The sequence below is a fragment of the Leptosomus discolor genome, chromosome 6 (genome assembly GCF_034619465.1).
Source record: "Leptosomus discolor isolate bLepDis1 chromosome 6, bLepDis1.hap2, whole genome shotgun sequence".
Taxonomy (NCBI): Eukaryota; Metazoa; Chordata; class Aves; order Leptosomiformes; family Leptosomidae; genus Leptosomus; species Leptosomus discolor.
Genome location: NC_141396.1, coordinates 38,376,382 through 38,390,104, shown reverse-complemented (window position 1 = coordinate 38,390,104; position 13,723 = coordinate 38,376,382). Strand labels below are relative to the sequence as shown.

The following is a 13,723-nucleotide window of genomic DNA, read 5'->3' as shown; positions in this document are numbered from 1 at the left end:
ATCATTAAAAGCGATTCCACTGTGAATGTGTGCAGCTGACGGTGCAGCCAGATCCCGTTTGCCATCACTTCTTCATTGGCTTAGTGACGTGACAAAATAGCCATTTCCTCTCAGGCTTTAATCTGGCATTAGCTGTGTGCTGTACCTTGCCGCCGGCCTCTGTGGTAGGCTGTAAGGGCAGCCGTTGTCCGTGACATGCTGCTGTCTCCTTGGTGCGGCGTGCTGTGAGCCCAGCATAGAGCTTCTTGGCTACTACCTGGTGAACAAGACTCTTAAACGTTTAAAATTTGGGGCTCAAAAAGGTGGCACTCTGGGACTTCCCTCCAACATACCTAAGGAGCTCACAGAATTAAGTCAGATTTTACTGAGCTAAGATTTTTAATTCCGTATCTCACTGGAAACTGGAATTAGAATTACAAAGAAACGTATGAGTAAATGGGATACAGCACACTGCGAAGTTATTAGTGAAGACCACTTCTTGAGGGTAGGAACAGACGTGAGGGTGGAAGGGGACTTGCCTTCTCATACATCCCCCCTGCTTTTGCATTCCTCCATGTGCAGATTGTTTAGGCTGTATCTACTTTTCCAGAGAACTCAACACCCCAATCTATAGTAGGAGGTAAAAGCCACCCCCAAACCAGGCTGCTTTAGAAGGATCATGTTATTAATGCTGGATCACTGAACTGCTCTTGCAGACCCACTGGTAGAAACATCTTTCTGTTAGAGTTGTTTGAGCTGGGTTGGATTCCAGATGAATCATTGCTCCTGAAACCCAAAAAATGCTTACTTTATTTTTTTAATAGATGACTGCTCTCCCCTTCAAACATTCTTTCCTAGCAACTGCACTTCTAAATTACAGCATTCCTTTCTTTGAGAGAACTACTGTTCGCTGTGCAGTACGTGGCAGGCTGTGTAAAAGGGGGCACCTCGCCAGCAGTTTGAGGAGCACCACCAAGCCGTGCTGTGTGCAGTACCAGAATAACCTCCGACACTCTTGACACCGCTTTTAAAGAAGCTGTTGGTTTTTTTTTTCTCCTTCCAGCAGCCAGTCAGAGCTTGTACCATATGATGTTAAAGTTTCCGCTTCAGAAAGACACAGTCTGTGCTTTTATTCATGCTCTGTTGCATCTCTACTAGTACTTTTTACACACTAAGTTCATTTTAGAAAGTTTTTAGATGTAAATGCCAGTACTTTGTGTGACCAGTACCTGTTACAAAAGCAGTGTTGAACTCCTCCTGGTGCAGTGCTGGTGTAGCTGTGGCCAAGGATATGGCCTTTGCAATGTCTGCTCCTGGACCGACTAGTGCTTGTGGGGGAGATGAGCTTTTGGGTGTGTAAGCTCTTGTATGTTACGTAGCTCTGGACAGTTGTCTGGTTTGTTTTTTTTTTTTCCCTAATACACTGCTTAGTCCGAAATTATTTCTGCATATAAGTATGGTGCTATTAAAAACCTCTAGTAAGATACCTGATACAGAATTATAAGAGGGTGGAGTAAATGTAATTACTGCTAGCTGTTTGTAATGAATATAAAAGGTGTTAAAAGGCAGATCTCCTGTATGAGGAAAAAGAAAAGTAATCCGCCAGCATGAATTCAGGGCGCTAATGAAATTCTTTCAGTTTCTGTAACATATTAGCTCAGTTCATGGATGTCTTTTTTGCAAAGCCAAGTGGGATGCCAAAATGCTATGCCTTTGTAGTCAGGGAATTTGGGGGTTTGGTGTGCGTAGTTATTAAGGAAATATCAAATCCTCCTGTAAGTCATGTCACCCATGTCCTTAAACTGCCATGCTTATGACTTCCCAGAAACAAGCTTGTCCATTTTTTGTTACAGAGTTTTCTGCCTGTAGTGGACTCACAGGTGTCAGCTGGTCAAAAATATGACAGAATGCTGTTCATGCAAATAAACTTGTCAGATGAGTAACTTAAATTAACAACTGTACATGGAAGAATAGAGCTGTGTGCCTTTACTGAACCATGCTGAACCTTGGACTGTGCATGTGTTAAAAGCAAAAACGTTGCTGAGCACAATTTAAGGCTGTTAATTCTACATCACATGTGCCACTGGTGAGGGAGGGTTGTTTTGGTTTTGTGTGAAGCAGTACCTCCTATGAATGGTCCTGAACTGGGCGTGTACTGACGCTGCTGTCAGCAGAGGCCCAAGGCTGAGCCTAGCAACAGGAGAGGACAGTGTAGGCCAGGTTGTTCTGCTCTGTGAAGGCCACCAGGGAAAGCCTGCAGGAATAGGAAGCCTTACTGTGCATCCTAAGTGCAGCAGGCACAGAGACCTCCTGTCGCCGGACAATCGGTGCGGGGTTCTGTAGGCCCTCCCAAGTGCTCTGCCTTCATGGGTTTCGTGGGGCTTACGGGGGTAAAGCACATTGTAACTCCACACCAAACTATTCAGCACTGCAGGCCTCCCCCTGAGCTTTGCTCAGCAATCAGCAGACAAGCTGGCACGTGGAATATGGTTTTAGTTCCCTGTTGCCTCCACCGTTCATAGACTTTCTTTCTATCCATGGGCAATTAATTTTATTTCTAAAATACATATAGTGCTTCCCCTTCATGAAAGGATGTAGTATTCTCCCTGTTGAAAGCACTCATTGCAATTCTAGGTAACCAATATAGTATGAATGCTTGCTTTGTTTTCCTTTGTGGGTTTTTTTTTGTTGGTGGTGGTTTGTGGTGGTGGTTGGTTGGTTGTTGGGTTTTTTTTTCCCCCTTAAAGCATTTATGTGTAGGCTGGACAGAGGTAGCTAGAGCACACACTTTGAAGCTGATGGCTGTATTGGGGCTTTTCTTGTGTATTAAGTGTGAGGTTAGGCTTGCTTGTGAGCGTTACCTGTTCCACATGGCTGCATAGCATGTGGCTGCATAGCTGCTTGGTTTATTTTATATATGAAGCAAGTAGTCTTTGGGTACTCCTGCCACCTTAAAGAAGGTTGCATTGTAACACCCTTATACTAACAGCAGTCAGAAGTGGATGAATCTGTGTATGTGTTTGTGCAAGTCTGTCTTGAGCCATCTTTTTTTTTCTTTCTATAGTTTGTCATTTAAAAAAAAAACCTGCTCGTAGAGATTCTGTAACCTGTGTCAGTGCCTTGTGTCATGTGTCATGCTACTGTTCCTCCCGTGCAGAGTATTTTGTTTGTTTTTAATACAAACTTTATGTTAAAGAAAACAACCTTACCTCAGTATAGATGTGAAAGGTCATTTGAGTAGAAATATGATGATGCGCTTGCCAGCTAGACGCTGAGCACAGGTGTTTCTGTCCAACAGTCTTGTAAAAGCAGGAGGAACCACTGATGAGCTCAAAAGGCTGAGATGCTAGAAAAAAAGGTAGAACTAGCTATCTCCATTTTCCTGCCAAAAGCGGGGGCGGACAGAATGGGACCCAAATCATCAGTATTATCATCCATATTAGTGGCTAGTGGGGGGGCTGTCAAGGTGAACAGAGAAGAGGACCACAGAGGTGGGGAGCATGCCAACAGAGGGAAAAGAAGAGCAGGTAAAATGAAGGTGCGTTGGCTAGAATGGGATGAGTAAAGCAGCAAGAAAAACAGGCATCATGTAAGCAGATGCATGGTTTAAAAAAAAAATAAAAATGACAGTGGGTAGATGAAATTGATCTATTTTCAGAAAGAACAAAGTGTTTCTTTTGTAAAGAGATGAAAAATGACTCTTTGTGTTTCCATGTAAGCAACTGGATGTGTCCATGGCTGGTGAGAGTCCAGCAGGGATGTGCAGAGCTGTGGTCACGCTAAGCTTGTGCCCTTTTCTGCCAGACCCTGCTAGTTTGGGTATGGGGCTGCTTCTGGATGACACAGCTGCTTGCCAGCCATGCAGCTTTCAAGAATGAGCGATTTCTTGGAGTAGCAAAATGCCACAGGGGGTCTGAGTGAAGGAAGCGATTCTTGTGTAGAACTGTTTCTCTACCTGTTCATACCTTTTGCTGCCAGCTAGTTTGCCAGTTATTTTAAATGCAGTATTTGTAGCTGAAAAGTTCTAATTTACAGTAGGAGGCAGACATTTTGAAGATGCCTTTGGGAGTGTGAGGCTGACCTTTCACATACATATATTTTAAAAAAAAAAAAAAAAGTATTGTGTCTTGTGTTCCCGCCCCCCCCCCCCCCCAGTCATTGTGTACCCAAAAAAATACCAAATTTGTAATAGGCTGTTTTGGTAGAAATTGTTGAACGGGGAAATGGTAAAGAGTTTTATGAGTTACTGAGTTATTTTCGTAATGGTTTTTAGTACCCTTGCACAGGTAAGTAAATAACATGAAAGGATGGGTCACAGAGCACTTGCCTGTAAGTGCATGGCATGTGGAAGAGCTGAGTCACAATCTCATAGACTCTGCGTACACTAAATAAAAAGTAACTCACCTCTTCCTTTCCCAAGTGTTGCTTCAAAATGCATCAAATGTGGGATCTAATTTAGCTGGGTTTGGAATGTGTAAGAGCAAAAAAAGTGTTTCGTGCCTATTGCAGAAAACAGCTTGAAGCAGATTTTACTGTTTGGAACATTTTCTTGAGCAGTTTAATGGTCCAGTATGGGAATTAGGGCCCTTAGCTTTTAGAGCTTCCTTAAAGCAGTGCTGTAAGTAAATGTTCTTTCTAGAAAACATGTTTATATCTCTGATCATCTTAGCAGAGTCTTGAAAAGTATGAAAAAACCATCTCAAAGTAATGCCAAATGTTGTGTTTCTACTGCTAGCTTGCTGCCTATTGCTACCATATTTTATTAATTTTTACTTTTCCCCACCCCCACCACTTAGTGCTTGGTTGTCTGGATACGAAAGCCCTGTGGTGTCTCGCATTAACACAAGGATACAGGACCTAACGGGACTTGATGTCTCCACAGCAGAGGAACTACAGGTAAAACTGTCAGGACATGGTGGTGAATGTCAAGTGGCATTTCATTTTGGGTGGCTTTGTGCACAGCACTGTGCTCACTCAGGCAGTGTTGGTGAGGTGCCCACAAAAGCTCATTCAACCCAGGAGTAGCTGATTTGATGGCTGGTTTGATTCCAGACCATGGGAGGAACCAGTGGGTTTTTCCCAGGGAAGAAGAAACAAAGTTGTCTTGGCAGAGTAGCGCTTCTTTTGGTGTGAATGGCTTTCTGTTCCTGGAAGGAAACAGTAATAACTGAAGCTCCTGCTGCTTGTTGAAGTGGATGTGTAATTCCTTTTTGTTTATGCTAATAAAACTGAGTTTCATGGCTGCAGGGTCAAACCTTGCTGCTGTGGTGCTAGTGAAAAGTTTAGCTTGACTGACACTTAAGGAAAGGGGGAGAGAACGGGTGTTTGGATTTGCCATCCCTCCTTGGTCCTAGGCGACCAAGGGTGTGTCTGGTGTCTATGTGCGAAGGACTGACTGTACGTGGCACTTGAGTAAATTTTATTTTAAAGTACTTACTGTTACTCACTTACTTGAGGATTTTACACAAACAGCTGCTTCACTGATGCTGAGAAAGCATCAATACCTAGAAAGCGGGACACCTCGAAGGTGGTTCCTGAAAGCTGTTGTGCTACTGTGCTACTCCATCAAGACTCCCAATGATCTGGGATGCTGCCCAAGCATCTGGTTGAAAGTTGAGGTTATGAATACATAGAATAGGTGAAAAAAAAGTCCAAACAATCAGTAAAAAGGGCAGTTGATCCTCTTTATTGACACAGAGATCAAAAAGTGATTAAAACTTGAATGATCTGTCTTGAAGAGAATATAGCCTGTAAAGTTTGTACAGCCCTGGGGAAGTACCAGATCCCTTACCACCACTGCGTGTTGCGGTGCCAGTCTTGGATATGCTGCTGCTCTTGTAGCCATACGTCTTGGGGCTCCTTGGAGCCTGCGGCTGTCCAGGTCTTCAAGAGTTTATGAAGTTTCATGGTTGGGTTCTGGCACCAGAGAGTCATTAGATCAGACAGCAGCAGGCACTCAGCAAGGGGAGAATGTCTTTCCGCGTTCGGCTGGGGGCAGACAGAAGAGCTTTCAAGGAAAGCTGACCCTGGGGAAGGGAAGGTTCAGCTGCAGCTTTGCTGGGTGCTGGTGTCCAGTGGAGAACCACAAAGGCAGACTGAAGGGCTGAGACCCTAAACCTCACAGCCACGTTCTGGCTCTACACTGATGAGGAGTCTGGGCGAAGTCAGAGCTACCTGTGAGCAAACTCAGCAGGACATTGCTGCATACAGTACAGTTCAGCTGGCAGAGACTTGTAATTTCCTATGGCTCGATTTTTAAACTTCATCTGTCAAAAGGCTGTAGATGATGGCCAAATTCTTGTCTGGGTAAAATACTGCTTTACTAGATTTTGTGCTTCTCCTTTCACTGTAGGTAGCCAACTACGGCGTAGGAGGCCAGTATGAGCCTCATTTTGATTTTGGAAGGGTAAGTCCTGTTTACTGTGTCTGCCTCTTTCTTCTTCACAAGCACTGTGTTTCTCTTTTTCAGGTGGCAAATTATGGAGTGGGAGGACAGTATGAACCCCACTTTGACTTTGCACGGGCAAGTAAAGAGATGGAGGAGAGCTAGTCACCTGGTGAAGCCTGGGCTTCTTGGCTGTGGCACAGTTCTTATTCTTTAATATCTATTAAATTTTGTAGCCCTTCAACTTTTCTCATCATGGTAGTGGAGAAAGCCCTCTAAACCACCAGCTGAACTGAAACTGATAAACATTTTAGGCATTACAGAGCAACAAGGTTTTTCTTCAAAGATATAATTAAAAAATAAAAATAATTAGACTAAGATGACCAATAGTTCTTAACAGAGCAAAGGACATTAGCTTTATTCTAAATCTGAGGAAATGTTTAGAAGTGTTCTAGCTGGCCAAGATACTGGCCACATAAAGCCATTTTGTTTAAAATCACTGAAGGATATACAACTGCACTGTATAACAGCTCGGTGTATAGCTCGTGCTCCTGACGTGCACGGCAGGTGATGGTAGCATCAGCCAACATGCATCCAGGCACTGAAGCTACCATAGCTGTGTCTGCGGTGCAGAGCATTGCTGGATGAGGCAGTCATGGCTGCATGGGTGAGAGCCTAATGCCCTCTTCTGTGAGGGGAAGGCTTTGGAGGCAGCGTAGGAAAACTTGCCTTACTGTGTAGGCCTGCGATGTGGAGAGAGAACTTCCTTCCACAGAGCCGAGACACAAGCATCTTGCGTGCTGTTGAAGAAATTTTGAAAATAAAAGCACTCTGTTCCTGTAGTTTACATGCTGACTGCTAGCAGACTCCTGAAACTGCAAAAGGCCTACTGAGGTCTTCTTATCTCACCATCCTTAATTTTTTTAATTTGATTTGAATTCTCAACCTATTTGCATTCCAGCTTGAACTGCAGGCTGCTGGAAATAATGCCACTGAATTCAGTTGGTTATTTATTGGGCATATTTATGTGTGATTTAACACCTTCAAATTAACTTTAACACTGTGAATCCAAGACACCTGACAATTAATCAGAATCTCTGCTCTGTAAGCACATGCTCAAAAGCATTGCAGATGATTAACAGTTTTTTGTTTGGAAATGCATGGAAATTTCTGGAGTAAAGACTGCCATAACTTTAGCACCCACAAATAGTGGTCACAGGGGGTGGGTTCTAGAAGTAAAAATAGGAGTGACAAAAGTTGGTACCATGACCCATCAAAAGGGAGTTCTGTTCTTCTAAGTCAAGTGCTAAAGACCCCAAACAGCTCTTGGATGGTGTGTGAGCCTGGCTCCAGCGCCTGCTCTGCGGGGGCGGCTCGGCTTCCTCCGTCCTTCCCGGCTGAGGTGAAGGAGCAAGGGTAACCTGGCTGGAGGGCTGCCCTCGGAGCACGGTGCTGGACTGCGGGTGGTGCAGCCACTCCGCCCCCGTTCTCATGCGTTGAGGCAGGGCTGTACCTGCAGGAACAGCTGCCACAGATGTGCTGCTGCTCAGCGAGTCGCTCCTCGGATTTTTGACAGCCCTCTAAAATGCCTGCGTGCCAGGGAGGAGCACAGGAGGCCAGCAAGGCCTGGCAGCAGCCAGCCTGGCACAGCACCTGCAGCTCCCACGAGGTCGGGCAGGCAGGAGCAGGAGAGGGGGGGTAAGGGCCACAAAGGCAGAACCTTCTCCAAGGGAGCAGGGCCGGGGCTGCCCACGGTGCATGCCAGAGCCCAGTTCTGGGTAAACTGGGGACTGAAGAGCTGCCCTCACTGTTGCTCATCTTGGCCAAGGACGATGAGTGAGTGTAATTAAATAACGATGTTTGTGGCTGTGTCAAGGATTTAAATATTCCTCCTCAGACAGTACAGTTGTTCTTACCCATTAGTAATTTGGGCTTATGCTCCACTGTCCTACAGAATTTTCAAATGCCTGATTTATTTAAATGGATAAGACTCATATTCTCCCCTCCTTCCAAATAGAAGGATTGAATTAATTTTCCTGCATGAGTTTGCTGCTGGCTCCGCAGCTGTATGTCATTGGCTCCTCTCAGTAATCAAAATGAAATGCTTATTAAATCTGCTTGCTTTTATTCACAGAAAGATGAGCCAGATGCTTTTAAGGAACTGGGAACAGGCAACAGAATTGCCACTTGGTTGTTTTATGTAAGTGATATATTTCTGCCATGTGCTAGTGCCAAAAATATCTATCACTGCATAGTCTATACCACTGAATGATTTCATTTCATTTTTTTACTGAAACGACTTGCAGATGAAGGCAGCCACCAACTTAGCGGTAATACATACAGGGTATGTTCTTACCCATAAGTAACGGTTCTTCCACGTGTTCTTAAGGAGGGGTTTTTTTCCTTCGAAGTTGAGCATCAAGTTAAATTATTTGGCTGTCTATTCATTTTTACATCTGCATCGGTATTTATAGCGTGCTCGTTGCCAAAACCTTTGAGCATGTAACATTCAGGGACAAGGCTGGCTGTCGCACTTTGAGTAAAGTGGATGGGTTTCAGCCTTTTTTAAGGCTGTTAATCACGCAGCAGCCTTTGCTCACTAATTAGGAGGTAGAAATTAAGTTGTTCAATAACCTAATTCTCTTTCACTAAAACGGGACACTTGAGAATGTACTGGCTTGCAACTTACCTGTGCCTTTTCCCACCTTTTCAGATGAGTGATGTGTCAGCAGGGGGAGCTACTGTCTTTCCTGAAGTAGGAGCTAGTGTTTGGCCTAAAAAGGTAAAAAAGGGTTTTTTTTTAATCCTGTGTAACCACTTCTCTCTCAACCTACTCACAAAAGCTTTAAAATGAGTTAATGTAAAGAAGATCAGAGCACTGTTCACGGGAGCACAGAGGCACTTAGACTTAAATGAAGCAACTGGAGTAGTGCTGGTGATCGCAGGGGCCTCTCTTTTGCGTGTTAACATATAGTTAGGGTTTGGACTTAACTGCTTCTAAGACACAGGCTTTGCAAAACATTACAATACTTGAAAGCACATTTTGAAAACTCTCCCATCTGTAAGTAGGTTTAGCCTTGAGGTGTCTGTAGGGAATTCTCCCTGAAGTTGTGCACTCCCATTCTGGTTTTGCCCTCAGAAGGGTCACGAATCAGGTCTGTCTTTGCTTGGCCTGCTGCTCATTTTTAGTAAATTATTTTGCTTTCTAAACCTGGTCAGAGTTGAATGAAGCTGGCTTAGGGCTCCAAAAAAATTAACAGCCAATTGTATATAGACATAGAATGAGGCAACGGAGGCTCATTCCTTAAGGAAGCAAATGTTAGAATATGGAAGAGAGCCTTCAGTTTAAAAGGAATGTCTGAAATACCCATACATATACCTGCGCCTTCTCCTTAAGTTGGTGTGAAAGCATGTATTGCACAGAGCAAAATGCTGAGGGTTTCCACTGCAATTTCCAGGGAACAGCTGTGTTCTGGTACAATCTCTTTCCAAGTGGAGAAGGAGATTACAGCACGCGGCACGCGGCCTGCCCGGTACTAGTTGGAAACAAATGGGGTAAGTACCCCTCAGGTTGTTCTCGCTGCCTGGAGGTCTGGGGCTTTGTTGGTGGGTTGTCTTGGTTTTCTTTTTCCTCTGGACTTCTTGGTGGAATGACAAGCAGCCAGAAATTAGGTCCTTTATAAAGAAATCTACTTTACAGCTATATCTACTTCAGATCTCTCTCTATTATGTTATATATATTGTATATAGAGACATATTTTATTATATCTATAAAATACATGTAATACTATATCCACTTTAATAGTCTTTCATAGTTCTGTAGTTTTACTGGAACGTTTTTTCCCTCTTGGATTTACTAGACCAATTCTGCGTTTCTGCGTGCGTATGAAAATTTAAGAACATTGTCTGTGTATGTATTAATACTTGAGAAAATTAAGATAATCCTGTGCTTAACTGAAAGCTGGCCAGTAGCATCTATTTAGCTTAAATAGAAGCATGAGCTAACCAGGTGCAGTGATCAAACATCTTTATATTTTTGCAGTATCCAATAAATGGCTCCACGAGCGAGGACAGGAATTCCGAAGGCCGTGCACTTTATCAGAGTTGGAATGATGGAGACTCGTCCTTTGTCCCTCCTGTATTCAGTTTGTGTAAAATGCACACATCTCTTACAGTTTACAGCTGACTAACACTCCACTACAGGTTCAGTCTTCAGCTACACCGGTGTTTCATCTGTGGACAAAACAAACATGATTTTAGTTCCCTTAAAATATCCCCATAAGGTTTTATGAACAGAGTATATTAAGTTCTCTGAGTGTTACAGGGAAAAAAAAAAAAAAAGGACAAAATACAGATCAGGGCCACAACCAACAGTGGTGGTGTGTGTGTGGTGTTCCCTTGACCATCGCCCCTCTGATCAGCATGGAAAGCCAGCGATTGTTCACCTAGAGTCCTCCTCACAACTGCCAGGATGCTAAGGGCGGGATGATTTCAGGGGAGGGCTCCCTTCTAAGGAAGACTGAATTAAACGGTTCGTATTCCTCAATTTCCAGACATTTGACTCCTTGCTTTTCTAGAGTGCCTGACCACTGCTGGTGAGAACTGCAGGCATGGTTGGTGTTCCTCTGGGGAACAGGTTCTTATCGTGGTTTAGCCTGTTTTCCCACTTCCACAAAAGCCCCCATTTTTAAACTGTCTTACTTCTCAGCCTCTGTGGGGAATTTGGCTCCTAACCTTGAACACGTGAGCCAGCAGTTACATGTGCATAGATGAGACGCTTCAGCAGTGGCATGTCAAACACATGCCTGCCTCGGAGCAGCCTGACAGCACTTACAGCCTGCCCCTTCCCTCCATTTTTTTTTTTTACTTTAATGTTTGTCCACATAAACAAATGCTGCTTTTATTCTGTCTTAGCAGCCAACTCCTACATCTGTTCTTGGGCAGTGGGGCTGGGAACATTAACAGACTTCTTCATTAATCAAAATAATTGTGCCTTAGGACACTGGAATTTCAGATTGGTTATGAGACTTCAGGTGATGAGGTAATACATCGTGCTCACAGAATGCTCTCCTCACCCTCATCCTCCCAGTTCTCAAGGTTTTCTGAGAAATAGATGGCCTATTTAGAATCCTCAGTCTTTTTGAGAGGCTTTTTCTTTTGCAAGTGTTTTTGTGTGCTGGGGATGCTGCAGGCAGGCCACAGCAGTGACATGCCTTTCGTCACGGGGCGACTGTTTGCACAGGATGCCGGAGAAGGTGCCTGCTCTGGATGGTTTGGTGTTGCTCACCTTGCAGAGGCTGCCTCCCCTGCAGCAACGTACCTTGCCCTGCCTCCCCTCTCCTTCGCTGTCGATGGCACTCATGAGCGAGGAAGCGCTGGGAAGGGGCCTCCTCCAGAGGCTCCAGTGCTGCTCACTTCACCACTGCCATTCCCAGGAGCCAGGGCTGGAGCCGTTCCAATCCATGCCACCCACACAGAAAAAGCGTCCCCAAAGTCAGTGGTGCCTGCGCTGGAAGAACTCTCTCACAGCGACTGTCAGGGGCCTTAGTTTGTGACGAGTCGTCCTTAAGGCTGAGAGGAAGTTGAAACGTCTGAGGGAGATGAGGCTGTGGCTGCTGTAGCTGTTTTGAACTTCTGTTCTGCTCATCAGCTTCCTGGAAGAGTAGGAGTTCCCAGTGCGGGAAGAGCTGAGCAGGGTGGGGAGAGGCTGCAGGGAGGTTCGCTTCCCTAAGCCATTTCTCTTCAACGGCAGGGTTTGTAGTCAAGTGTCCAAATACTCTACTAGCACGGGGACCGGAATCGAAGTGAGCTGCACCAGACCGTACGGAAACAGCCTGGTTTTCTGGATGATGATGGTTTTACTGATTTAGGGGTCAAGCCTGAAGTCTCTACCAAGGAAGAAATTCCAATTTTAGTAAATTAGATTTTCTGCCTCAATAAAATCTTGAAAATTGAGCCAAAATGTAGATAAAACCAGTTGTTAACATGTTAGAAATACCTCTGGAATACTGAGAATGCAGTTTAAGGTACCATAGTTTGAGAAACTGCATACTTTCAGGAGACACTTTAAAATCTTTGCTGGAAAATGCATTGCTAAATATCTACTGAGCCTGTTAGCAATGGGACCTACGTAGCTGTTTATCCTCAGCCCTGCACCTTCTTGCATTTTGCCTGTGCTTTTGGCAGATGTGAAACAAAGTCCATCCAGCACGCACTTAAGAAAACAAATAAAAAGAGAAATCGGAAATAGTTCCACCTCATGTCTGTACTGCTCATTTATTCAGAGTAGCTGGTACACTAGAGCAGTATCTGATAGAAGTAGATTCACAAAAGAAATGCGTTATCAGAGCATATTTCTGGTCACTAAATTGTAACCGTTAAAAACCCCCTAAGGTTTCTGCTTACCTGAGTTTTCTCCCTTTCACACAGTGATCTTCATTCCTATCCATGGTTTTCTCTTTCCCATCTTTTTTTACTTTCTTAAGCTCGAAAAGAAAAAAAAAGGTAACCATGGCTGCAGGTAAGTTCTGCCACTTCCCTGCAAGTAAAAAGAGTACAATGAGGAACATGGAGTTAGGAGTCTTACCTTTGGGGCCCTAATTTTCTCTCAGTAGCTCTGGGGCATCTATAAGTGCTTTTAGAAAAGCCAGTCCTGCATAGATTACAAAAGGCATCAAGGTATTGCCACCATGAACATGTTGTTTAGAAAACAGCATCTGATTTTGCTGTTACAAAAAAGCTTTTTTTTTTTTTCCCTAAAGCGAGGAGAGGAGTTACTTAACACATTAAAATACCTAAAAGCTAGAAATTGTAAGTTAAAAGAGAAATGCTGAGGTAAAAAGTGTCAGTGACTATTTTAGGTACTGCCGTAGTGGGAGAAAACACCTTGGTCTCTGACCTGGTGAGTGGAGAAAGGGAGGGTTGAAGCAATGAGAACTCACAGTCTGTTACATTAAGCAACAGGATGTTTTGGATTTTCCCCCCATCTCTGTTCAACGCACCCCAAAAGGTGAAAGGCTCGAGGGAAGTTGGGGAATGTCTGGGGAAGTTCTCGAAGCAGTTCCCTCCCTCGCCCCCACTGCTGTTGAGCACTTCCAGCGTTCAGCAGTATTTTAAGAACGGTCTCTAAGAGGCATTGCTTGGGGAGTAAAAATGTTTTAGCGCATGACTTTTTAAAGCAGTGAACTACTCAATAACTTGCAGTTCTTCAGTGAAGGAAAATAGTTTGTCTTCTGACAGTGGAAAATTTCACTTTGTTTAAAAAAAAAAAAAAAATCCTTCTACACTAAAACTCAAGTCTGCTGAGGCACATTAGACCAAAACATTCCAGATTATTGGAAGAGGAAGGGTAAGCTTCGT

The 13,723-nt window shown here is 44.1% G+C and overlaps 1 protein-coding gene across 4 annotated transcripts in view; it reads left to right on the top strand.

The window, feature by feature from the left end:
* P4HA1 (prolyl 4-hydroxylase subunit alpha 1) overlaps nucleotides 1-10,918 on the top strand; it is a 35,906-nt gene extending 24,988 nt beyond the window's left edge. For 2 of the 4 annotated variants that reach the window (XM_086467476.1, XM_086467477.1), the window contains exons 10-15: nucleotides 4,776-4,875; nucleotides 6,332-6,502; nucleotides 8,499-8,564; nucleotides 9,078-9,146; nucleotides 9,823-9,919; nucleotides 10,407-10,918. In XM_086467476.1, coding sequence (XP_086323602.1) covers nucleotides 4,776-4,875; nucleotides 6,332-6,502; nucleotides 8,499-8,564; nucleotides 9,078-9,146; nucleotides 9,823-9,919; nucleotides 10,407-10,477 — 574 coding nt within the window. In that variant the 3' untranslated portion in view covers nucleotides 10,478-10,918. The remainder of the gene's footprint in view (nucleotides 1-4,775; nucleotides 4,876-6,331; nucleotides 6,503-8,498; nucleotides 8,565-9,077; nucleotides 9,147-9,822; nucleotides 9,920-10,406) is intronic. The other 2 variants (XM_086467479.1, XM_086467478.1) reach the window with 2 other exon arrangements.
* The last annotated feature ends 2,805 nt before the right edge of the window (nucleotides 10,919-13,723 follow it).